The sequence below is a fragment of the Copidosoma floridanum genome, unplaced genomic scaffold, assembly GCF_036245765.1.
Source record: "Copidosoma floridanum isolate Cflo_tuat_1 unplaced genomic scaffold, Cflo_Japanese_pri ptg000013l, whole genome shotgun sequence".
NCBI classification, from domain to species: domain Eukaryota; kingdom Metazoa; phylum Arthropoda; class Insecta; order Hymenoptera; family Encyrtidae; genus Copidosoma; species Copidosoma floridanum.
Window position 1 is genome coordinate 3,065,523 of NW_028321890.1, and position 26,716 is coordinate 3,092,238.

The following is a 26,716-nucleotide window of genomic DNA, read 5'->3' on the forward strand; positions in this document are numbered from 1 at the left end:
GAATCATTAATTCCTTACTTTGAAAAACTGCATTAAAAGAGTTAAAAAATTGTAATACGAAGCTCATAAATAAAATGTAAAATTTAATTCGTGGGTCACGTAAAGAAGTCAAAACTTTCTGAGCATTTGAAACTTTTCCATCGTTAACATTAGCTACGGTTTCCGAATTACTCTTATTCAATTTTACTTTATGATCAAATACTTCTGATGAAAAATAATCAATTAACGTGGGATAATCGATTCAAATCCTATTATAACATTTTTGTGCTTCAAGCCAATGCGTATCCGAAAATTTTTCTAGTTTATTTTGCGGTAAGTGACGAAATTTAAGACACTTGCGCAGCTCTTTGAAACGTCTTGGACTATGTGCAAAGTAATGGTAAATTGCTTTAATTAGTTTTTCAACCGATTTTGGAATTTTGCTGCTACTCGATTTCGCGACTAATGCAGAGGTGTGGCATATGCAATTAAGCAAAATTAAACTTGGCACTTTATCTCTCAAATACTTTTGGAAGCCATTTTTTTTACCAGTCATAACACTTGCATTATCACAAGCTAAGCCAACTAAATTTTTCAATGGAATACGACTGTTACACAAAAATTTCTCAAAAACTAAAAACAAATCTGAAGCAGAAGCTTGCAAAGGATTCAATTCTAAAAATTGTAATAAATCTTGTACTTCTTTACCCATTTTTTCATCATAATACTGAACACAAATACACAAAAGCTTAGAATTTCTTATGTCTGTACTTTCATCGATAAGTACTGAAAAAGGAACATTATTTAATATCTCAATTATACTTTCGAATTCACACGGATACAAGATTTTATTTATCATATTACCTGCTTTCGTTCTTTTGATTTGCATGTTTTGCACTGCCTCTGGATCAATCGCTACTTTTTTAAACATAGGTACTAATCTATCAACTAACTTAATCGTGACGTTCTCCTCCGCAACGAAAAAAGCAACATTCATTTCGGCAATTTGCGTTCTTTTTTTTCAAGAATCCCCGGACGGTGTGACGAATACAAAAGTTTTTAAAATTTTTGCCGCGTTAACGCAATCACGATGTCGTTCACTTCTAACATATCGGTACAAATCGGATTTGTGGTAAAATGAATAATTTTGTTTGCAATGTATGCATTTAATAGTTTGAGGTAATGTCGCGTGTTTTAAAATAGAATCTTTTAATTCTGGGTCGCGGGACCAGTCTGGCTGCCACAGTGTGCATTTTTTTTAGGAATAACACTTTCATCTTTCTCACTTTTACGCTAACTTGCTATTTTAGACAACATTTAAAAAAAAAAATCAAGGAGAAAATGTCACATTAAATAATAACACGAAAATTAAAATTGTCTATACAAACAATGTAATTAGTTTAATTCAATGAACCATTGGCCGCATGCGATGTACAGGTTCGAACAGCGAAAAAATAAAGAACTAGCACTACAAGGACTCACAAACGAGCTTAATCACACTCACATAACACATGCTATTAATGAGTTTATTCGCTCAAAACACAAATCACCACTATTAATTGCAGAAAGATAAAGCTTCAATACACGATGCGGGTTACAACAGAAATAAATGACAAGAAAGCAGTTAGTTACGCATGCACGATTTACTGCAAACTGAGAAAGAACGCAAGTCTCGTAGAAGCGTGCCAAAAAAACAGTTGAGTTCAGTGACAGAAATATAATGTAAACAAACGATATATAGTGAAGACCTATGTCGATCATGGGCATGCAAGACAATGCTGAATCAGTATATCCATAGATATTTGATGAATCCTTATGCTACTGCAACTAAGAGTGATTGTTTCGAGTTTAGAAATCTAAAATGCTGAATAAAAATATTAGCAAAGGTACCAACATTACACGTATATCAAGAATAAATAAAGGAAACTGTAGTCTTGTAATGATTGCGAAATTTTCTTACGCTTAAGCGTAATATGTCAGTATTAAAGTAAAACACTGATGTACGTGTAATCGAAACAACCTAACGCACTACAGGCAGTACCTCAAGGGTAGTGTGGAAACTGCCCAATTTGACGCATGATTACTTATTAAACTTTTTTATCGAGGTACGTCGTTGCATTTATTTATTTATTTTCTAAAATAAGTATATTAAAGTACATTTTGCGTATAAAACATGAAAAATAACTACTTCTCAATTTCATACTTAATTAATGAAAAAAAAAAAAAAATTAATACTTTCAGTCAGTACAATAAACTGAAAATATAAATTTCACATGATTAATAATCACTTTATCATATTAATCAGAAGAGTTATTTTTTTTTTTAATTCTTATATATCATGTACGTATTTAAATTTAATGCGTGGATTAAAAAAAAAAAAAAGAAAATAAAAAAAAAAAATTGCGCAGCTGAGATTCGAAGATTAAGTGAGCAAAATCATTATGTGCGCTAGCACACCTAGCTGCCGATAACTTTCTCCTACGTGATACTGAAGCAGTATATAAAGTGTTAGGGAAGGCTTGGGTTAACCATCTGTGGGGAGGCTGGAGTGGAAAAGCTAGAGAGAGAGCTCAGGCGGGGCCTACTTTAAGCAGCGCGCTGCTGTACTGGCAAATGAGCATTAAGCTCTTCTGCGCATGTGCGACTTTGCAGTACCGTCTGGCATCACTGGAAGGGGGATGTCATGATGTGTGCGAGAGAGAGAGAGGGAGAGGAAGGAGAGACAAGCGTCTTGCAATGCTTATTAGCGCGGGACGCTCTTGGCCATTAGGTTAGAAGAGATTAGGTATAGGCAGGGTAAACACGTGCGTCTCTTGCTCGAAAAGCACACCGCGTCACCACGGGACAGCCTCGCCATCGCCTTGTTAGCGCCTGCCACCTCACGTCCACAAACGAGCAGCTTATCTGCAAGACATTAGGCCGAGGGGTTCTGCTGAGGGATCATATACTTGGTGAACGATCGTAAATAAGAGGTTACGAAAAGCCAGGTAAGCGCAGTGCGTGCGTTAAAGCCGTGGTGGCTGCGTAATCTCTCTCCGCGCCCGATCGAATTATTGCGTGCCGTCAGCTCCAAGAGGAAAGCCTTTTCTTGGCCGGGCGTGCCTTGTAATTAGCGCGATCGAACGATAAACACACACACTACACACCCAGATGCTTATGTACAAGTGCAATTAATATAGTCTCCATTCATATGATTACTAAATGTTTGTGTCTTGCTTTGCGTGAACCCCTCCTTGCATGGAGCCCTTCCGGCTACTCCTCATTTACAAGCTTTATTTAGAGATCGTGACCTCCAAAAGGGAGTTGTAAGCTAAGTACCGGCTTTATCCAGCCGCCTCCGTGGGCTCACGCGTAAACATCAACGCGTAAGCATCCTGAGTTAAGCCAGGGCTGAGCTGGCCCCTCAGTAAGCAGACGAGAACAAGGAAAAGCGGACTCACTGTCCGCGTTGTAACGTGAGTGTGTTTCCGTGGGTACCCGGGAACCACGGTCCCGGTCAGAGTACTCCTTGCATAAATTCGTGGCTATCAGAGCCGTAAGCGGATACTGGCACCCCGTTACAATATATATACGGTTAGTACACTCTAATAAGAAAACGTCGAAAACTCTATTTATACGCGACAATACAGTTACAGTTACCGTATTAACGTATATATAGTTTTACAATTTGCACCGCGTACATTTGTAGAGAGAGAGGGAGAGGAGTGCAGTGGTGGGATGAACAGGAACGAAGTAGTGGACCAGACTTTTCGTTGCATATTTTCCCTCACGCAGCTGTTCACTGCCTGCCATAAGATATTTCGCATCAAAAATTATTTTACTAAATAAATAATTTATGTATAAATCGTATCTATAATTGAACTCAATTAATAAATGAACAATTAATTAATTTTTTTATGAAAAATAAATTACGAACCGTACCATAATAAGAAGTAATTTAATTTTAAATATCGGGACCGCTTGTAGGAGAGTTGATAAGAAACTTGGTTTGAATGCAAAAAGTTGCAGTTTCAATTTAAGTGGAAAAAAATTTTTTTTCTGAATGGGTTAATGAAGAAGAAATGAACTTTAATAAAACTAAAAATGTGTTCTGTAGTGGTGTGGGGTCGTGAGGTGTAGTGATTTAGGGAATATTAATACCTAGTCAATAATAATCCACTGTCCCAGAAAAAAACCAGTGGAAATAATTCAAATAATATTGTGCTAACGCTTTTTTCTTCGGGATGGTGGTAGCTTGCATGGTTCTCATTTTAATAATAATGATGTTTTAAAATGATCAATGGAAATTATTAATAGGGTTAGCTATCATGTATTTGCTTACCTTAAAAATTTTGTTATTAAGGTTAGAAGCAATTTCTTCCAAACATTTCTTGTCCACTGCAATAAACAATAGTACGTATAATAAGTCATTAGATTTTTTAAAATATTTTATTATTATGCTGTAAAAAATTTTAGTTAAGGCTGAGTTAGTAAACACATACCTTACATTTATGAGTAATCTTGATCACTTGTTTTGAAAAAGACTCTACGCTTGTGAAGCTATGTTAAGTAATGTTTATGACAAGCTGTTTTCTTACAGTAGGCGAAAACCTTACGAGAGAAAGTATTCAACTTTGATTGAATGGTATTTGTTAACTCGATATATCAAGCTCTTTCTACTTATTTAACAGTGTGGAGTTTATAAAGTTATCGTAACAACGTCAAAAACTGTGTGACTCACTCTTGTCGTTAAAAAGTAGAAATAAAATATTATGCAGCTTCTCGCTTTTACTTACTTTAATATTATTACTATAAGTTAAATTCATTGTAGGATTATAGTATTTTATGTTTTTTACACGCAGTTGTCTATATGCTCATATCATCCTACTTTTAAAAATTCTTGTTACTAACTTATTAATGGGAGATCAGGTTATACCCTCTAATCTCCTTACGTATTAGTCAATACCTCTAATTCAGAATATAAAAATGTGTTGTTCCAAGATCTATCAACTACTTGCTATTTTGTAAATTCTGTTTTATAGTTTCTTAATCGTATAAATTTAACAATACTCAAAGTAATTGGACTATTGCAGCAAATATATTTTCATAAATACAGAATTTTCTTAAATACAGAGATACTGCAACATTACTCATCGATCTGATTATGCTCAGTGCTTATTTAACTGACGCAGACAGGGCATATATATTTCAACTATAAGTAGTACAGAAGATTTGTACATAATTTACATGAAAACAAAGTGGCTTAGAATTTCGGAAAAAAAGTGTGAAAAAAACGGAAACTTTATGTACTCCAGTTAATACAAAACATTAGAAGAAGTAGTTTCTACTATTTTTACCCAAAGTCTGTCATAGTTCTTGACGTATAGCTTTCTAGTAGAAAAGGAGAAGTATTTCTTGGTAATCTTGTCAAATTACGAGGTACAAAAATTCCTTTTATTCAAAATTACTATTCGTGCATTTGATTCGTGCATAATTATGTACACTCAATTTTTGTTAGAATCATTGAATCCGACAAATAAAAATTTTTTTAAATTTTGGCTACCATAACCATAAAATAATCCACTCCGCTTATTTGATTGAGATTGAAGAAAACAAAAGACATACAGCTATTTTCCATTTTAAAGTTGTAATTTTTTATTTAGTTCGTTTTGTATGATTATTTATAATTTAATATTAAAATTTACTTGTGCTTATAACTATATTTTCTACTAATCTCAAAATTAATAAGAATATAGGTTTTGGTCACGTGACAATCATTCTTATAATACACAATAGATCAGAGAATAGAAAATTAATGAATTTATAGCTATGATATGTAGGATGTCGCTTTGCTTTTAAAATATGACTTATTATTTTGAGAATTATGACTATTGTTTGTATAAATCCGTATACTAAATATTTTAGCACATCAATAATTATTTTCTGTACGTGGAATTATTTTTGGCCTATCTGGCTTTTCTTTCGAAATATAACTATTTTTCGAATTTTTATAGGTTATGGTGGGACAAAAGTTTTTCGAAGTTTTTGTAAATGTCCATTTACAATTGTCCATTTACATAGTCCATTTAGTAAATGTCCATTTACATAGGCGGAGCCTCAAAAGTAGACGGTAAAGGGCGATGAACTCGATCGGGACATTTAAACTTTCGTAGTAAAGGAAGGTATGCTCTATTAAAGGGAAGCACATCCTCTTTTCTATTGATGTTGTGTTTGTCGATTTTATATAAAGCATTTCGAAAATAATTCTTTTTTTGTAATTGGATTCTTTGTCAAGGATTTTAAAGTTATCCCAATCGAATTCATGGTCAAAATTGATTTGGTGTGACAAATTATCTTAATATTTATTTATTGCTTCTCAACAAAAGCCAGCTATTTCTAGAAAGGACCGTCAATATGCAAAAAATTTAAAATCAACAAAAATTTTTCTAAACAAAAATCCCGATACATTTTTCACCTCTGCTGTCCAAGGCAACGTTACGGTTTGTCTCAAAAAAAGTGACTATACGTAAAGAATGCATAATTTACTGTCTGATAAATTGACGTATAAAATTATTTCAAAAAACCCATTAAACTCTCTACAAAAGAGAACCTCTAACATTTTAAAGAATCTCAACTCTAACGGCTTCCTTTCTAGAACATACCATCCCAACGCTTTGTCGGTCACAGATAAAACTCTAGCTGAATGTTATGGCTTGCCGAAAATTCACAAGGTCGATGCCCCTTTACGTCCTATCGTCTCTTTTATCAATAGCCCTACATAATTTCTAGCAGAAGTAATTTACGATGAACTCAAGAAGTTAGTCAACGTTCCAATATCACACATTAATAATAGCTTTGAATTGAAAAACAAACTAAAAAATATAAAACCTGCTACTAATTATAGACTAATGTCTTTAGATGTCAGCTCACTATTTACTAATATTCCTCTAGAGTTGGTACTACGGAGGATCGATCGACATATTGTGACCATAATGAATAAATGTCGAATCCCGGTTGATGAAATTCGACAATGTACAGAATTTTTGTTCAATAATACTTTTTTTACTTTTGACAACATTTTTTATCAACAAATTTTCGGCACGCCAATGGGTTCTCCTATTTCACCTTTGTCTGCTGACCTTGTAATGGATGACCTGGAAAATAATTGTCTCTCCATCTTAAAAAATAACTATAATATTATTCCATCTTTTTATTTTCGTTACGTGGATGATGTATTACTTTTTATTAATGTTGACCATATTGACCAAATCTTAAACATTTTTAATTCATATCATCCCAAACTACAATTTACATATGAAATAGAGATTGACAAGAAACTCAACTTTTTAGACTTGACGATAATAAGAAATTCTAATTATTTTAATTTTGACTGATTTGAAAAACCTACTTCTTCCGGACGAATCTTAAATTATTTTTCTGGTCATCCAGTTAGCTATAAGAGAAATATTGTTTTTAATTTGGTTGATAGGGCGATCTTACTTGCCAGTACACGTTTTCACGGTGTGAATATTGCTAGGGTGAAAAACCTGTTGATAAAAAACAATTACCCTTTTAACTTTATTAACAAAAACATAAAGGTCAGATTAAAAAGACACAAATATAGTAATCATAAAAGAAGCACTACAAACACCTACCCTCTCTGCAAAATTAGCATACCATACTTTGACAATAATTTTGAAAAATTTCAACCATGTTAAAACCCTACAATTTTCACACTTACCCTCTTAGTAACAATAAACTGCATTATATCGTCCGCTTAGGAAAAGATACAACGAATAAATATAAACAGACAAATGTAGTATATAAGTTTTATTGTAAAAATTGTCCTGCGTCATATGTGGGTGAAACAAAGCGAGCGTCGGAGGTCCGCATTAGTGAACATACGAAAAGTAAAAACTCTGATTCCGTTGTTTGTGCACACCAAAAATTAATACGAAAGTTTAAATGTCCCGATGGAGTTCATCGCCCTTTACCGTCTACCTTTGCGGCTCCGCCTATATAAGCGCTGGCTTGTTGTTGTAATTTATTGTCAGTCGATAGCACGACAGGTGACGAGTAAGTCAACCAAACTTACGAATTCTCGAGTACCTGTGGTAACAATTTACATAAAAATTTATTGTATTTTTGTGTTTGAGCCTTCCAGATCACTCATTGTGTGTTTTTAATTTTAATTTTGTAGCCTGATGAAGCTGACGCATATTGTCAGCGAAACGTTGCGCATTAATAAATCAACGCAAGAAAATTTAAATACACTTTACTTGTATTTATTTATTTTCTCACATTTCGCCCCTAACGGATCACTGATCACTTTGAATTTCCAAATTCACCGGAGGGCACTGATATGTACTAACAAACCTATATATGTTGGTTGAACATACATACATAGGAATTTATAAGCTTAGCAGGCAACTCTGCTCTAACATCATACATTTCTGGTGCTAAGCTAATGTCTCATGATGACGTTACGGCACAGATACTAGTAACGCGATAGCTGCATAGCAGCTCACGCTAAGCTCGTGGCAGCTACAGTAAAAGCGCATGGCATGATGTATAGGCTCATCGCATTGGCGCTTTCATGCGATAATGCCATTTTTTTTCTCTTCGTATACGTAGGACCACCTAGATATATCTTACATCGTCCTCATTCTTAAAAAAAATACCTCTGTTCACTATGTATATGAATATACATGCTAGAGGAATCGGACTAACTGACCAATCGACTGATCGATCGTAAAAAAGTACCCTTTAAGTCTGATACAGATAATCGTTTCTAAGAATTACGCAAAAACGATATTATGAGTAAAAGCTGCCAGTATAATTAAATTTTTTAGATTGTCAAAAATAAATGACCATTTACGTCGGATTGATCCACCCACTATAAGCTCCAGGCAATAAATCTACCTTTAGATGTTAAGCGGACGGTACTAGGTTCATTCAATTATGACTGAGAATAAAATCTGGTGCCTCAACCCGTGACAGAAGTTGAAAACCTAGGGAAAGGCCAGTGGCATTAAATCCACATAGCTCGAAAATATCTTTGAATATGTTGAATCTTAGGCCACGGTTGCATGGCTGTGAAAGTAGCCAAAGGAACATTACTGCGTTAAAAAAAAGGTTCTCCCATCATTGGTTTAGCAAGTGATGCATGCCGTTTCCGTTAGTCAAAGAGTGCATCGTACACATGGATAAAGAACTCGGCGTAACGTATCGACGGAAGGCAACGGAACATTAACTAAACATAATATTTACAATGCTTTTTTTATGCTTTTCCGTGTGATTGTACTTATAGCAGTATTAGCTGTCAGTAAATGACAAAAAATTACAGCCATCCCATAATAATTTTTTATTAAATACACAATATCAAAATATTTCCGCTTTAACTCTTCAGTGTCCATGTGCATAATGCACTATTTCTCTAAGCGGAACGGAATGCGTCAATTACTTATGTAGAGTTTGTTTGCTTATTTGTTTATTCACAAGCTATAGTACGTATAGCTTATGATACAGAATAAAGTTAAGTATTTATGAACACTGAAAACTTGGCGTATTAACACCGAAAACATTTTATGGACTAAGAGATGAGTCCAAAATAGGTAAAAAAAATACAACTGCCGCAACTCTCAAAAGAGTTGAGAAACGTTATGATTCGTGAAGATCAAAAGTATTTTCAGGATTTTTTCTCTTAAATACAAGTGATATTGCATTATAAAAGAATTGCATACGGTTCAAATTATATTCCTGCTTCTACCTAGTGAAATGGATAAAAACTAATGATTTACCCTAGAGAAAAGCCATTTGCTGCAGGATTAAGACTCTTCTACTACTTAGAAATGACTCCTCGCAAAAAAGTATCCCTTCTACAAATAAATTAATGCCGTAGCTTTGCAAAACTTTTATTTACGATAATTTATGCATCAAACCATAGGTGCGGCATTTTTCACTTTTTTAGAGGGTAAGAAAGTAACCTTTTTTTCGTTGGTCATCTAACGACAATCTTATTTGAAATACCTTTTCTGTAGTCTTCGATGTATTTTATAAATAAACTAAATGTTAAATTAGCGTTGCAAATTCCAATTTTAGTCAGTAAAAAATTCATTTTCTCACCCTTTAAGAGTTAAAGTACTAAAGTATTGCTGCAACTCCAGTTTCATACTTAAATTATCATGGAAAAACGTTTTGCAAAGTTTTAACTATTTTCGGGTAGTAAAGAGTGCCACAAATTGCATTTCTGCGTAACAGCTTTATTTTTTCTATCCACTGGCTTAGGTTGCAGCTGGTACATAGATTCGATCTCATAACCTTACCTTTAGCTGTGACGTCATAAAATACGTCATTTGTGATGCTGTTAATGACCTCAATGTAACGTCAAATTGACGTCATTTACAACGTTAAAAAATACGTAGTTCATGATGTCTCAAAAGACGTCAGTTACGTAGGTTGTTGTTTTACAAAGGGCTGTTTGAAAGCATTAATCGGCCATAGAGATGCTACAATCCGGATCATAACACCAAAAAATTTTTTTCCCTTACGTAAGGTAACAATATGTAAGGTAACAATATATTTTCTTTATTATTATAAAAAATACTTGAACCCCTAGTTTTAGTGTTACCGTCCTGATAGTAGCATTTCTATGGCCAATAAATGCTTTCAAACAGCCCCTTGTACATACAACAACCTACGTGAATAACGTCTTTTATGACATCGTGAATTACGTCCTTTGCAATGTAGTAAATGACGACAATGTAACGTCATTAATATAATTATGGCTTCATAAATGACGTCATAGCTCGAAGTAGAGAACACTTCTTAAATACCAACAAATTTTCTTACCAAAGCAATATCACTAAAATATGTTAATTATTTTATGAACCATGAAGTTTTTTTAATTTTGGTAAGAGTTCTAAGTATCTACTTTCGACTACCCTCAAGTTTATGGGTACATTTTTGTTGTGGTAGGTCAGTCGGTCCGTCCGATTTATCAAGAAAGTACATTCACGTTTACTTTGTACACATATATAGGTTTAGGTTGAAATACTAGTGGGAAAAAATGACTGACCGACTGATCACAAAAACAATGAACCTTTAGCTTTGGTCTGTTATAATGAAGTACCTTTTCATCAGCCCTACAAACTTAGCTGCCAGAGTTTGTTCATGCGGAAATAAATAACACTATTAGGCTATGCGCGAAAAAAACAACAAATTAGTCAACTTGACTTTTTTTGCGCGTTGTCTAACTTATTAGTTATAGATAACAATCCCTAGAAGACTGCTCCTAAATTTCAATCTCGTGACTTACTTGAGCAGTAAGCCCCACAAAAATTAATGAGGCCTTAAAAGATAGCGCGTGCATTGTGCCTTTTTCCTCCGAAGCAGTTTTATTATTAATGTATAAATTAGTGAAAAAATTATGATAAAGTCTTTATTTTCTAATGCTATTCTAGGAAATTCTCCCGGCCCCCTCATTTAAACCAAGAACTGGAATACACACATAGACACATAAAAAGTATAGGACTGATCATTCTTATTTGTATGACATTGTACAGTGCTTAAGTACGAGTAGAAGACACAGCATCGAGCGTGGAATGACTATTCTTCAAACATTTCCAATAGAGGGGGGTCAATAAACTATAGGTTTAACCGACGCGCTTAGTGCTGCGTATCCATCTACCCGTGCTTCAGCCCTATACATAAAAATATGTAGTGTATATTTCTTACGTCTAAGAGTACATATGAGGAAAAAAATTACAGCTGCCGTCCTTCTTACGAAAGTTAAAAACCCTCGTGATTTGTAGAGATGCAAAGTATTTTTACAATGTATAGTCTTGCCATGACAAGTTACATCAGTACATAAAAATTGTCAAGGGCTTCGAAAATTTATTCCTCCCACCACCAGGCCCTATGAATAGAAAATAAGAAGTTGTCATTAAAAATGCCATTAACAGTAGAGTTAGGACTCATTTACTACCCAAAAATTGACTATAAAGTCAATAGATCTTATACTGAAAAACTTTCTTTTCGCCACTTTGCCAAAAGTTTTTTAAAGGTTAATTAAATTTATGTCCAGAATCCAGAGTCGTTAATCCGATTTACATAGATTTGACGAAGTCAAATATTAATTACAAACTGTATACGTTTTAATGCATGCAACTTTGCCTGGACCAAAAGTGGCTATCATAGACATGTTAGAACAAAAGTGGCAATGCCCAATAAACGCAGTGCTCTTAAAGCATTTATACATGAAGAAACCCGACAAGAATGTGATCTGTAGGCTAAGACCAGGGCCTGGCCACATAAAGATATATATTATAATAGAGCGAGCAAGCGAGCTGTAATCACGTCCAGTTGATTCAGAGAGAAAGAAAATCGCAGTGGTCTTTCATCTCTCTCTGACGTCTTCAGTGATTGCTTAAAGAAATGATACCCAAGGAGACAGGTAAGGAAGAGTTCCCCCTATTACTGACTATTACATTAACCTTATGCATTATATATAACTTAAGTACAGTAAATAATATATAGTGACGGTACAATGACGATAGCCAAGTCAGCCAAATCAATCGGTTGAATTACTTATTGTGGCTTAAATTCCAATAAATGTAATTTTTTTCACTGTGTCTATTCGCACTAAATCCACGTAAATACGTGTATATAAGGTAAGAATTTTTGACTTTATCAAGCACTTTAAAAACTAAAGTAAAGGCGCGTAAATTAGAGTTGATACACGTATTTACGTGGATTTAAAGAAATGGAGAATTAATATACGTAAGACTGCGAATACGTTGTAACCTACGTTCTTTATAAAAACGCACACACCTAAATACGCGTAAGCTTATAGTTACGGTGACGTATAATTGTAAATATATATATATATATGTATGTGTGTGTGTGTGTGTGTGTGTGTGTGTACACACTTGCTAGTTCAAGTTCGAAATTCTGTAAAAGCTTACTTACACGTAAACTTACAGATACGTGCCCTTAAGGCCACGTATGCCTACAGATAAGCCGAGGGACATGTATACTTATAGATACGTATCCTTAGAAACACGTATGCCTACAAATAAACCAAAGGACACGTATACTTATAGATACGTATTCTTAGAGCCACATATGCCTACAAATAAGCCAAGCGACATGTATACTTATACATACGTATCCTTAGAGACACGTATGCCTACAAAATAGCCAAAAAACACGTATACTTATACATACGTATCCTTCAGGCCATGTATGCCTAAAGATAAGCTGAGGAATACGTGAACTTATGAAAACGTATTCTTATAGCCACGTATGCCTACAGATAAGCCAAGGGACACGTATACCAATACATACGTATCCTTAAGGCCACGTATGCCCAAAGATAAGTCCAGGAATACATGAGCTTACGGAAACGTATTCTTATAGCCACGTATACTTACAAATAAGCTAAAGGACACGTATACTTTTACATACGTATCCTTAAGGTTACGTGTGCCTACAGATAAGTCAAGGGACACGTATACTTATACATTTTTACCCTTAGAAACACGAATGCCTACAGATAAGCCACGGGACACGTATACTTGTACATACGTATCCTTAGAGCCACGTATGCCTTAAGGTAAGCCGAGGAATAAGTGAGCTGATAAAAACGTATTCTTGTAGCCACGTATGCCTAAAAATAAGCCAAGGAATACGTGAGCTAACTGAAACGTATTCTTATAGCCACGTATGCCTACAGATAAGCCAAGGGACACGTACACTTATTTCTACGTATCCTTAAAGACGTGTATCCCTACAGATAAAGCAAAGAACACGTATACTTATACATACGTATTCTTGAGGCTATCTTTTGGCTTATCTGTAGGCAGACATGGCCCTAAGAATACGTATGTATAAGTATACGTGTCCCTTTGGCTTATCTGATGGCATACGTGGCTATAAGGATACGTCTCCTTAAGCTGACGCGTCCTTTGGCTTATCTTTAGGCAAACGTAGCTATAAGAATACGTTTTCATCACCTCACTTATTCTTCGGCTTACCTTAAGGCATACGTGGCTCTAAGGATACGTATCTATAAGAATACGTGTCGGTTGGCTTATCTGCAGGCATACATAGTCTTAAGGAAACGTATCTATAAGTTAACGTGTCCCTTGGCTTATCTGTAGGCATACGTGTCTCTAAGGATACGTATGTATAAGTAAACGTGTTCCTTGGCTCATCTGTAGGCATTCGTGGCCTAAAGCATACGTATGTACAAGTATACGTATCCCTTGGCTTATCTGTAGGCATATGTAGCCTTAAGGACTCTTATGCATAAGTATACGTGTCCTTTAGCTTATCTGGAAGCATACATTTTCAAAAATTCGTATGTATAAGTATACGTGTCTCTTGGCTTATGAGTAGCATACGTAGACTGGAGGGTACGTATGTATAAGTATACGTATCCCTTTGTGATGTATTACAACACATGTAACGTACGCGAATGAGTGTGTGTACGAATGACAATACATGTAGCGCGTATGAGTGTGTTTATGCGTAGCGTTTCGAGCGTCTCAACTATTCGAGTACTATAGTCAGTCAGATGTAACCAGACGAACAGTCTAGAGCAAGTGCGTGTAGCCAAGAGGCAGTACGTCTTATTGTCAATGCGTAACGCTGTACTAATACTTACCTATTCAATACTTATATATATATATATATATATATATATATATATATATATATATATATATACATTATACCACATAGATATCATGTGTCTCTTTTCATTACGGAACCTTTTCCGCACCTATAAGACGGCGAAGTAAGAGTTGGATGGGTTTTTAAGTTAAATAAACAGGAATTTATAGACAATCTCACAGCTAGACGAATCGAATTCGATAGCGATGCACTATTCGAAGATTTGCGCAAAAAATTAGTACAAGCAGTTCGGGACAACATTCCGATAGTTGAACAAGAAGAAGAGCAAAAGAACGAGACGGCAAGTGTTTCGAACGACGACAACATCGACAGTGTCGACAACATCGAACAAAGTGAAATGGCACACGCAGACTCTACAAAGCTAGAGTTCGTACTTGAAAAAGACGATTGGGACATTTTCGTGGATAGACTCGAAATTTTATTCGTGGCAAGAGAAACCAAAGATGACAAGAAAGCAGCTGTAATGCTAACAAGATTTGATGAGGACACATCCAGGCTGATAAAGAATTTATGTACTCTAAATAAGCTCGCAGAGAAAAGTTACGCGGAGCTGAAAAAATTGATGAGCGAACAACTAACGCCAAAGCCATCGGAAGTGATGGAACGCTGTAAATTCAATCAGGCACGCTAAGGGAATCAAGAGATGGTGGCAAAGTTTGCAGCGAGGCTGAAAAAGTTGTCGCTACATTGCAATTTCAATAATTTAGCCAAGTCATGTCGAGATCAATTTGTATGTGGCATTCGAGATCAAGAAACTCGAATAGCTTTTTTCAAAATTGAAAAATTGACCTTCGACGAAGCACTAAAGGAAGCTCAAGCACGTGAAAGCGCAGTTAAAAACGCTATGGATTCAAGTTAAACGTTAGATAAAACGAAAACTAACGAAGTATTTAAATTTAATTTTTAATAAACAGAAAGAGAAATCAAAAGAATCGCATTTGAATAATAATCAAGAGACATCAAATGCTATAGTTGTAATAGAAAAAATCATGTAGCATTGGAATGCAGATTCAAGAACGCAAAATGCAACGCCTGCGGTAAAATTGGACACTTAAAAGCAGCTTGCAAGAACCAAGAGAAGCCCAAAGTCAAGTACATGGAGCAAGAGGAACTCACCGACGCAAAGAAAGAGCGTACGAGTAACAACAAAGTCGACGGATCATCGAGCAGTGAATCGGAAGACACCGCAGCGAATCGTATGTATTACAGCAATAGATTTAACTTAATGCGTGAATGTTTATACAAAACGAAAACAAACGAAAGCGAGCGAGCTGACCCCGAATTCCTTAATGCTCGAATCGATGAAAAGACAATAGCAATGGAAATAGACACGGGTACGTATTATTCGATTATATCTGAAAATTTCAAAGATGCTAATTTTCCAAAATATAAAGTCGAGCAAACTAGAAATGTTTTGTTTGGTTTTGATGATACATCGTTTAAAATTTCGGGAGAACTAAAGAACTTAAAGGTTACTGTTTTCGAGGTTTCATGCTATTTACATTGTTATGTCATAGCGGGATCGGGACCACCGCTTATAGGTAGGCAGTGGCTTATGTCGCTTGGTATATGGCCTTTGACAAAGCTGGCACGCAAAATAAATTTGAATAAGTTCCTGAAAGTAAATAATGTAAACATTAAAGACTATATAGCAAATAAATACAAGCTATTATTCGAACAGACATCGGGCCTGTATAACAAGAGCGAAATCAAAATATACTTGAAGGACGATACTAAGCCGGTCGCTCTTAAAGCCAGACATGTGCCACATGCGATTAAACCTCTAATCGAAGAGAAAATTAACAAACTGTTAAAACTAGGATATTTAGAGCGTGTAGAAACAAGCGAATGGGCTACACCTATTGTACCTATAATTAAAAGCAATGGAAAGGTTCGAATTTGCGGCGATTTCAAGCTGACGATAAATCCACACATGATAATAAATAAATATCCTTTACCTCAAATAGACAATATTTTTACAATGCTTCAAGGTGGTCAATTGTTTTCGCAGCTGGATTTATCGCACGCTTATATGCAATTTGGCATAGAAGAAAAATGCAGACATTTTCTCACTGTAACTACTCACTTAGGCTTGATGAGATATAAAAAAATGAGAGAAGGGATAGCGTCAGGTCCGGGAGCTTTTCAACAAAAAATAGACGAGTGTCTAGCGGGAATTCCAGGCGTCGCTGTTTATTTAGATAATATTTACGTAACGGGCAATAGCACTGAAGAACATGTAAATAGATTAGAACAAGTATGCAAAAGATTGACCGATTGTAATTTACGCTTAAATATTGAAAAAAGTGAATTTTTAAAAGAAAGGATAGAAGTATTAAAATTCGTAATTAATCGGCGCGGATTACATAAGTCGAAAGCAAAGGTCAAAGTAATGGTCGAAGCACCAAGACCTACTACGATGAAAGAGTTAGAATCATTCTTAGGGTTAATTACCTTTTATTCTCGATTTTTAAAAGACAGAGCATTTAATTTACAAGCTTTATATGATTGCGCGAAACAAAAAATATTCGAATGGAGTAAAGAGTGCGAAAAGGCATTTAATTGGGTAAAAAACGAATTGATATCTACTCGCGTACTAGCGCATTTCGACCCAAAGCAAAAGATAATTTTAGCAACAGATGCGTCAGCGTACGGACTATCAGCGGTGTTATCACACTTATACAGCGATGGTACCGAAAGACCGATCGCTTATGCCTCGAAGAAAATTCCAGCAAAGGAGATGAACAGAGCAATCATAAATAAGGAAGCAGGTGCAATTGTTTTCGGATTTAAACATTTCTTACTTACCTATTCAATACTTATATATATATATATATATATATATATATATATATATATATATATATATAAATTATACCACATAGATATCATGTGTCTCTTTTCATTACGAAACCTTTTCCGCACATATAAGTGTCAATGACGTAGTGCAGTGCACATACATCACACCCTTGGCTTATTTGTAGGCATACGTAGCCTTAAGGATATGTATGTATAAGTATACGTGTCCTTTGGCTCATCTCTAGGCATATGTCTATAAAGATATGTAGGTATAAGTATACGTGTTCCTTAGCTTATCTGTAGGCATACGTGGCCTTACGTATGTATACGTATACGTGTCCTTTGGCTTATCTGTAGGCATACAAAGCTTTAATGATGCGTATGTATAAGTACACGTATCCCTTGGCTTATCTATAGGCATGCGAAGCCTTAAGTATACGTATCCCTTGGCTTATCCGTAGGCATACGTAGCCTTAAGGATACGTATCTTAAGTATACGTGTCCTTTGGCTTATCTGGAGGCATACGTATTTCTAAGGATACGTATCTATAAGTATACCTGTCGCTTGGCTTATCTGTAGGCACACGTGGTTCTAAGGATACGTATTTATTAGTATACGTGTTTCTTTACTTATCTGTAGGCATACATGGCCTTTAGGATACGTATCTATAAGTATACGTGTCCCTTGGCTTATCTGTAGGCATTCGTGGCCTTAAGCATACGTATCTGTAAGTTTACGTGTAAGTAAGTTTCTACGGAACTTTGAAGTTGAACCAGCATGTGTGTACATATATATATATATACAATTATACGTCACTCAGTTACCGTAATTATAAGCTTACGCGTATGTAGGTGTGTGCGTTATTGTAAAGGTCGTCCGTGACAACGTTATCGCAGTCTTACGTATATTAATTTATATTTAATTTACATTCTTGTATATATACGTGTGTCAACTTGAATTAACGTGCATGAACTTTAGTTCTCAAAGTGCTTGATGAAGTCGAAATTTTTTACCTCATATTTACGTAATTACGTGAATTTGGTGCAAATAGACACAGTGAATTTTTTTTTTTATGTAATCTGAATTAATTATACATCGAACAAACGCCCTTAAATTTCATTTTAAGTTTGACGCCACAACAAAGTTATTTTTAATAAATCATAAGAACGAAATCTACTTTACAACTTATTAAAAATTTTGTTAAAATAATTAGTTCCGTAAGTAACAAAACAAAATAAAAAACTTTAACAATATCTGCGAATAGTAGATATTCGCCGGTAAAATTGTCGATATAAATAAGCACCTTATGCTGAAAGTTTAAAAATCATCTTATCCTTATTAAGTATTTATAAACGAGTTATTTAAATATTTTACCAAAAAAAAATGGTCTTGTATTCTCAAGTAAAGATTATTGTAAAATAAAAAATTTTTTCTTAAGAGTAGTAATAGTATTTTTGTGAAAATGTCATAACAGTATAAAATATTTTTTATTTATTTTCTCGTATAAAATTTCTGTGGATAAACTGATCGACAGGAAAAACAATTTTTGTACATTTTGTAGAATTCTTTTAGTCCATTTTCACACTGTCCAATTTCTGATTTGATTATATGGTATTGATTGTTAATTTGTTGCTCCGTTCAGTAATCATAAATGTTTCGTCTATAGGAGTGCAGTTAGCCAAAGCTGGTACAGTAATATTCAGTTTGTTTAAAAGTTACTTTTTATAGGCTGATATAAATTGTACGGTAGTGGGATTGTTTGTAAAACCATTAAGTCAGCTTATCAAAGCAAAAAATATCTCTACGTGATCTTGGGAGATTTTATATGATAAAAAATATATAACTTTTTCTGTAATGAGATTTTCACATGATGGACATAGATGACGTAAAAATATAATTAAGCCAAGGAAACATGTTTTAACGCTACGTGATGTAATGACAGATTTACAAACTATACAGCTTTTGTTTTCACTTTGATTTCCAGATTTTTGCTTTTTTGGTTGGGTTTTATAATAGTGGTAATTTCTAATTTTTCGATGTAATTTTTTAATTTTTCAGCGGTTTCCTTCATCTTAGACAGAGTATCTGCGGTTATTCTTTTCCTGCCAGGGGTTTTACAAAAAACATTCTTAGTGTTAAGTAGGTCAAATATGTCATTAAACATTTCACAAAATGTCGCAGTTGGATTTGCACCCTAAAATTCTTTACTTCTAATATCGAATTCTAAAAATTTTAATGCAGCAGCAGTACTTGAACTTAAAATTTGAACCGCTAAAAATTTTTTCATTTTTTCGTTGGCAAAATTAACATGACGATTTTTATTTTGCATGCATTTCATACCTTCTGAGTATTGTATTTCATTAAATTTTTTTTTATACTTCCATTTAATGACGTCAGTGTTATTGTAAAAAATAGGATCTTTTAAATCAAAATAGTTCTGAACTAATTTAATCATATGACAAGGGTGAAAAAATACAAAAACGTTTGAGGACGTGGATGGATGTTAAAAGTACGAGTTTTGATTGGATTCATCCCCATTGAAGGTAACGCTAACTACATCAATATTATTATGAAGTTCGATAATAGATCTTTTAATAAAAGATATTTTTCTCCTTCTGACAAAGAATTGTTGAGATAATAGGCTACAGAAGTTTTAAAATTTCTATTTATATTAACCAACGTAAAAACTAACGCTTTACTTGCAATTTGTCTTCTACCGTTTTCATTTATTTCCTCAAGTTGACCACCCAAGTCGACTCAACCTTTCCAAGCATGTGTATTTGTACAGTAAAAAGCCAACTTTTTGATGCAAATTTCGTCAAACGTCAGATTAAAAACAAGCTTTTTTCTATTATGCAGTTCGTTGAGAACCATTTTTAAAACGTGCTGTATAATTTCGTTACTTATACCCGGCTGATAATTTTTCGAACAATTCCAACGATTGAGTGTTTGTCCACATGGCAACGCCTTTAAAAATGACTGTCTCACCATTTTATAACTAGTGGGTGGATAAAAATGCAGTGTACGTGCCAAGTTCTTCAACTCAACTGGAAAAGCTTCTGTTTCCTTATTCTCCTTCATCCTGGTGATAAGTTGTTTGACATGCTCAGGGAGGCTCTATGCGAAGAAAGAAGAGAAATATGTAAATAAAAAGCATACTTATTTTTAGCAAAATATGTATATAAGTATTGATGTTCGTCGCGTAAGTTAGCAATTGCTGCTATACATAAGACACTGACATATAAAATATAAAAAAATCATTTACTGTATTTTGTAAAAGTACACATATCCTTGAAACGACAGTATCCCTTTACAAAACGTATACATTTTATCTATGATTAAAACGTTAAAATAAAAAATATATCTTTAAAAATGTAAAAATTAGAGTATATGTACAAAAAATAAATTCCACACTTATGTCTGGGCGGAAAGCACCCATTTTCCGCACACTTATTGCGAAAAAACTTGTACGCAACTTGTGCGGGACGATTTCCTGCACTCATGTGATGGACTCGTACTCGTGGCCGGTGACGGTAACTCATGCCGTGCGATCACACTTGTGCTACGCACTAGTGTGCTCAACTGGCACTCGTTTCCATTAACTCCAGCCACTCGTGCGAGTCAATCACGACTTGTGCGGGAAATCGTCTTTTCCGCACTTGTTACGTAAATAACTATTGTTACATTGACATATTTCATGTTTGCGTCATCAATGGGTGTGACATTGCTATTTGACTTGTTCTACTTAATAAAGAAGTTTCGTCTGTTGATTCCGCTGTTCCATAACTGTTCGTCTGAAGTTATCCATGTTAAGACTTACATGACTGTCAACCTTACTTTGCGGTTTAAGCTAGTGCAGCTATCTCTCCATCCTGAACAAGTAGAGCTTTAAGGTAAATAGAGTCCACCTAAAGCGTGTTTGCGCCTCTTATCCCAAAATTCGTATGGCCTGTGGCAGCCGTATAGGCTTAAATTGGATCAGAACTAGCAATTGATTTCCTCTGTGAGTGTACTACTTGGGGTAGGTGCAGTAGCAGTAGCAGTAGCAGTTTCTTGAAAATTACAATTGAATGTAGAATGAAATGACACACATAAAGCAGTGATTTGAGAGTATTTTACCACTCAATATTTTCTTAGATCTTAGTATTGATAAAAATTGAAGTACATTTTAAAAAATTTTCCGTAAATATGAATAAAGATTACTATTTTTACGAGAAAGTTATTGTCAATATTCATTTCTACTCCTCATTTTATGTGCCAAAGATCAGGATTATAAGCGCTGATCAACTCTACAATTTTTTTCTTAAGTCACAAGTTTTTTCAATGGTTATTACTGCGGAATTATAAAAAATATTTTTAATAATTTAAACACTACAAAATATTACGTTAGAATAAAAATAAAACTGCTTGATAAAGCGATTGAAGATGTGTGTTGAAAAGTGACGTCTAAAAAATTATGGACTAAAGAAAAATTTCCCAGTTAAATGAAAGGGTACAGTGATAAGTTCGTTTCAACTCTATTACCATTAAATGAAAGTTTTTCATTAAAAATACTATAAAGGATTAATATTAACTTCAGTATTGTATGTAATAATTAATCAACTTAATAACTGTACATTTTTACGTTAAAAAATAAATTCTTATTTCCTAAAAAAATAAGCTTTCAATTGAATTTTTGTAAACTCATATAAAATTTTTTTTAAACTTAATTTTTCAATACTTTTTATCTTATTTTTTGTCAATAGTAATCGGCAAGACATAAAATAATAGTAGCAATTTATTAAAATGCATTAAATTTACAGTTTAAGGAAGGAGGGAAGAGTAGTCAAAAGAAGAAGATAATTAAATCAATTATAATAATGATGTGAATCTAGGAAAAATTTTCATGATTTCATCTCTTCCAGTGGTTATATACAATATCAATCAAAAGCTGTGGATGGAAAATATTTACTAACTATGATATTTTTTCGATTAATACACTGAAACGTAATTCATCAACATGTATACAGAGATTTACCGTGCAAAAAAGTATTTAAGTACGTTCGATGAAAATCATTTATATTAAAACTATGATAAATAATTTTTTTAACCGCAAAAAAGTGGTTTTTGGGTATATTTAGTACGATATACTCTAAGAATCACATGAAAATAAAATTAATATTACTCAGAAAAATGATGATACTTTACATTCGGCTATTTACTCAAACCTTTTCTCACAGCAAAAGTAATTATGTGTATTTGCTAAATACTTTTGACGTATATAATAAAAATATAATAAATGCGTAGGTAGTGTAGAGTAGTGTATTTAGATTCCACGTATACTCAACGCAGAATTTTCGCGTATCCTATGTCCCTAGTATCTACCTTACTTATTTTTTTTCAGTAGTTACCCTCCTTTTTTCCCCAAGTATGCGAGCCTTTCTTGCAAGCCTCTTGCAAAGCTTCCCTCAGACGACTCAGTCATCCATCCTACTGGTTACTATCTAATACTAAACGATCTCATTTTTCATACCAAGCTTCTTCAAAATCAATAGTGACTTTACCCGATGAGCTGGCTAGGTGTTGGCATTTCCTACGAAAAGAAAGTCCCTAATCAAGACATAGTCGAAATGTCACAGGTCGAAATGTCATTGTCGGTAATTTAACAGTTACTTGGTGAAATTTATAAAAAAGTTTTAAATCGTTCAAATAAGCTAAGTACTCTCTCCTACAGTTCTGCTGAAAACCAGTTTCTCTGCTTCATTACAGTACTTATTTTGTTTGTTATATTTTAATTATTAATAAGGTTTTTAGTGTGTTGTTACATAAGACGATATCTTTGCATACTGTGGTAAAAAAAAAAAATTCGAAAAATGAACATTAGGCTACGCGGAAACAAAATTACACCACCAAGCGCAGTATGGGAGAAAATCGTGTTTAACCCATGAAAGAATCGTGAAAAAAAATAAAGAAAGCCTTAGGTATTCTTGGTAGCAGCCAGTAGTGCTTGTCAGAAGTAAAAAAAAATCTGTTTTAAAGAAAGATACTTAAAAAACTTTTTCCTTTATTTTGTTCGTAAATTAATTTCCACTCAAATTTTTTTCAAGCGTACTTTTCTAGTACGAACTTCAGTAAGATGTTTAGTTAAGAACAGGGAACAACTTAATAGCTGTAGAGATATACTAAAAGCATACAATATCACATAAGAATTAGGGTATTTGTGGAACAGTACGAGCAAATAATAAAAATTCGCAATGCATTATTTTTGATGATGCAATATTGCAAATAATATACTAATTTTAAAAAAATTTGTGAAACATTTTCTTCAGTGCCGATTATTACGTTTGTTTTTTATAGAGTTAGCCTATGGTACCTTCCCATGCTGAAGAATCTTTATATCTTGATAGTGGTACTCGTAATGTTTGCGAAATTTTAAGTAATAACATGCAGCATTATTACAAAGTAGTTTCCAAACTTGAGGACATTGCCGTTGTAGGTTGATTTTTTGACCAACAACCTCTAGCAATAAGCAATTGTACACAAAATCATAATTCTTATCAGATTTTGATCGAATAATTTATGAGTTTATTCAAATCAGTTATGTTAGTATGCAGGTGTGGCTGAAAATAAATATTCAGACGTCATGAATGCTGTCAAATAAGATCTGAAATAACTAATGAGCCTGTACGTTGGGCAGAGATCGCTGGCCTTACCGGCGAGGAGTGGTCCCTGAAACATGGGGCTTCTCTAAGGATGCTAATTCGCCTGGATCTGATGCTTTGGCAGAGAGCGCTGGCTTGACTGACGAGGAGTAGACGTCCTGAAATATGGAGTCCTACCCGGGAAAAGCTACGCAGTGGCGAGTGGACCCGATGCACCATTGTTGTAGAGCGTGTCCGATTGACTGTAAAGTTGTTTCATTGCAGATACTCACACTGTGCCCATGGATTAGGTATGATATTAGTAAAAGGGTTGGAAATGGGTGCGGCAATACACCCCCACACATAGGTGGTAAGTGGGTGGCCCTGGCGCCTAGGCCTAATAGCTGTCGCGGTAACCCGGGGAAAAAAAATAACAATAATGAGCCTGTAAAATTTACTTTAGATCTAAATGATTTAAATGTAGAAAATGAGTCGCCTGCAGCAACAGAGGAAGTCATACGAAACAAAAAAAAAAATTAACAAAGTTACACGTAAGAGTACTTCGAACACAGAATCTAAGATAATAAAAAATTAACTTCGGCAAATAAATATAGGAAACTAAAATACGCAGGAAAAAAACACAGTAGTAATTGAAAAACGTATAGATATTGATATTATTGATTGCTAGTAAAAATATTCAAATAATTATTAGTATAAATATCATTTAATTTTTTACTCACAATGAGTAAACATCTAGTCACTTGTATATAATATATGTAGTAAGTAGTTGATACGAAATAAAAAAATTTTTGCACACCGAAAGAATTTTATTTTACTACTCGTATGAAAATGAAAGTCACTATTCTACTACTCTTGAAGGAAGATATGGTATTTTCCGGGTTTATTAAGACATTTTTTTCTTGAGTAGCAAATAAATCTTATTCTTACAGACAGTAAATTTTTTTCTCGTATGAAGTGACTTATCACGTACGACTGACCGAATAGTCACTGACGAAAACTATTAAAGATATTTAGGATTCAACTATATCTTCTTACCAACGCTAGTAACTTTGATTATCACCCATACATTGCAAAAGATATAAGTTTTTAATTGATGTTTAAAATTTGCATGTTGATACACTAGCTTTTATGTGTATCTTTAGAAAGAACCTTTAGAAGTTATGAAGACACTTCAATTTCGAGATATCCTAATAAAAGAGACATTTTTTAAGATAATCTATTCAAATTTTCTATTGACTATAATGAACAATATTCTTAGACACAAAAAAATAGACCCATTAATACCATACTACTCAAATCCCTAAAGTCAGAGTAGACATAATTTTAGATTAATATTGCATATATGCATATAATTATGCAGTTATACATACATTTATGAGAATGAATCATTAGCTAGCTCAACTGCCAGAGGGCAGCAGGAGAAGATGCTACCTAGAGATATAGAAATACTATTTGAACATAGATATACTATCATATGGCTTCTCACCAACACACTTTCACTGTTACTTGTACGTGAGAAAGTGGGAGATTTTAAATTTAAAGGATGAATGAGCAAATTTTCATAGAGAACTATTATGGTTTGAATTTAAATTTGAATGTAAGTCAATTTAAGCAACTGCTAAAAGCAACAATGTAAACAATTTTGATGAATTTTCTTATAAAACAATGTCAATAAACCGTATTCAAATAATATATCTGTATATCTCTTGGTAGTATCTGGTACCTGGTGGTTGAGCTTGCTAATGATTCATCCTCATATGAAGCTTTAGAAGCTTTTTTTACGTAAGGAAATTAACGCTTTTAAGGAATATGACAGCCCTTGGAAAAAGCTTATGTACTTCAAAGCAAAAAAAAAAGAAAAATTTCATATGATTTTAATACATACAGCATGAACAATTAAAACAAAGTCACTGAGTATCAAAATAGTTTTTATATGGTTACTAACATTTCAGGTTATTGATGACTGGTTTGAATTATTGAAGAATAGATTTCAAGAGTCAACGGATAGCTGCATTGCTGTTCATTGCGTGGCTGGACTTGGCAGAGCACCTGTGCTTGTGGCTTTAGCTCTCATTGAGCTGGGCCTGAAATACGAAGATGCTATCTCTTTAATTAGAGAGTAAGTTTTAACCAGACTAATGTAATATAATATCATGAAGATTTAAAAACTAAGTACATCTGTTAACTTTTTTATTATTACCATTAAGGAGTCAGCTGACAGAGGCAATATCTAACACATGCCAAAAATGATTGGAAGCACAAACTACAGCTTTTAAACTAATTACCCTGGTAGTGGGTTTTTTAATTATGAGAAATAGTTCTCCAATCGAAACTACAGTAAACAATAAATGCTTGAAAAGGTTCAGAAGGTTTTTAGAGATTTATTCATTCGTTTAAGAAATTTACACTGTAAATAATCTCATGTTAAACGCTATTCAATGCATATATATTTAAAATTCTTGCAGAAACTATTCCAAACAAAAAAAATCGACATGTACTGTTTACTATCATTTTTTGGGAGTAAGAAAAACTGTAAAAGTTGCAAGAATAGGTCCTTGAACGTCTTTGAAGCTTGTAATTTATAAGAAAAAAAGTTTGTCTGCATTGGCTCTTAAAAAAC

General features: G+C 33.9%; 1 protein-coding gene across 5 annotated transcripts in view; it reads left to right on the forward strand.

The window, feature by feature from the left end:
- Positions 1-26,716, forward strand: part of LOC106637471 (PRL-1 phosphatase) — a 410,453-nt gene that overhangs the window by 345,866 nt on the left and 37,871 nt on the right. For 4 of the 5 annotated variants that reach the window (XM_089591085.1, XM_089591084.1, XM_089591087.1 and 1 more), the window contains one exon: positions 26,049-26,215. In XM_089591085.1, coding sequence (XP_089447211.1) covers positions 26,049-26,215 — 167 coding nt within the window. Of the gene's footprint in view, positions 1-26,048; positions 26,216-26,303; positions 26,424-26,716 lie in introns of those variants that run through there. The other variant, XM_089591088.1, reaches the window with a different exon arrangement.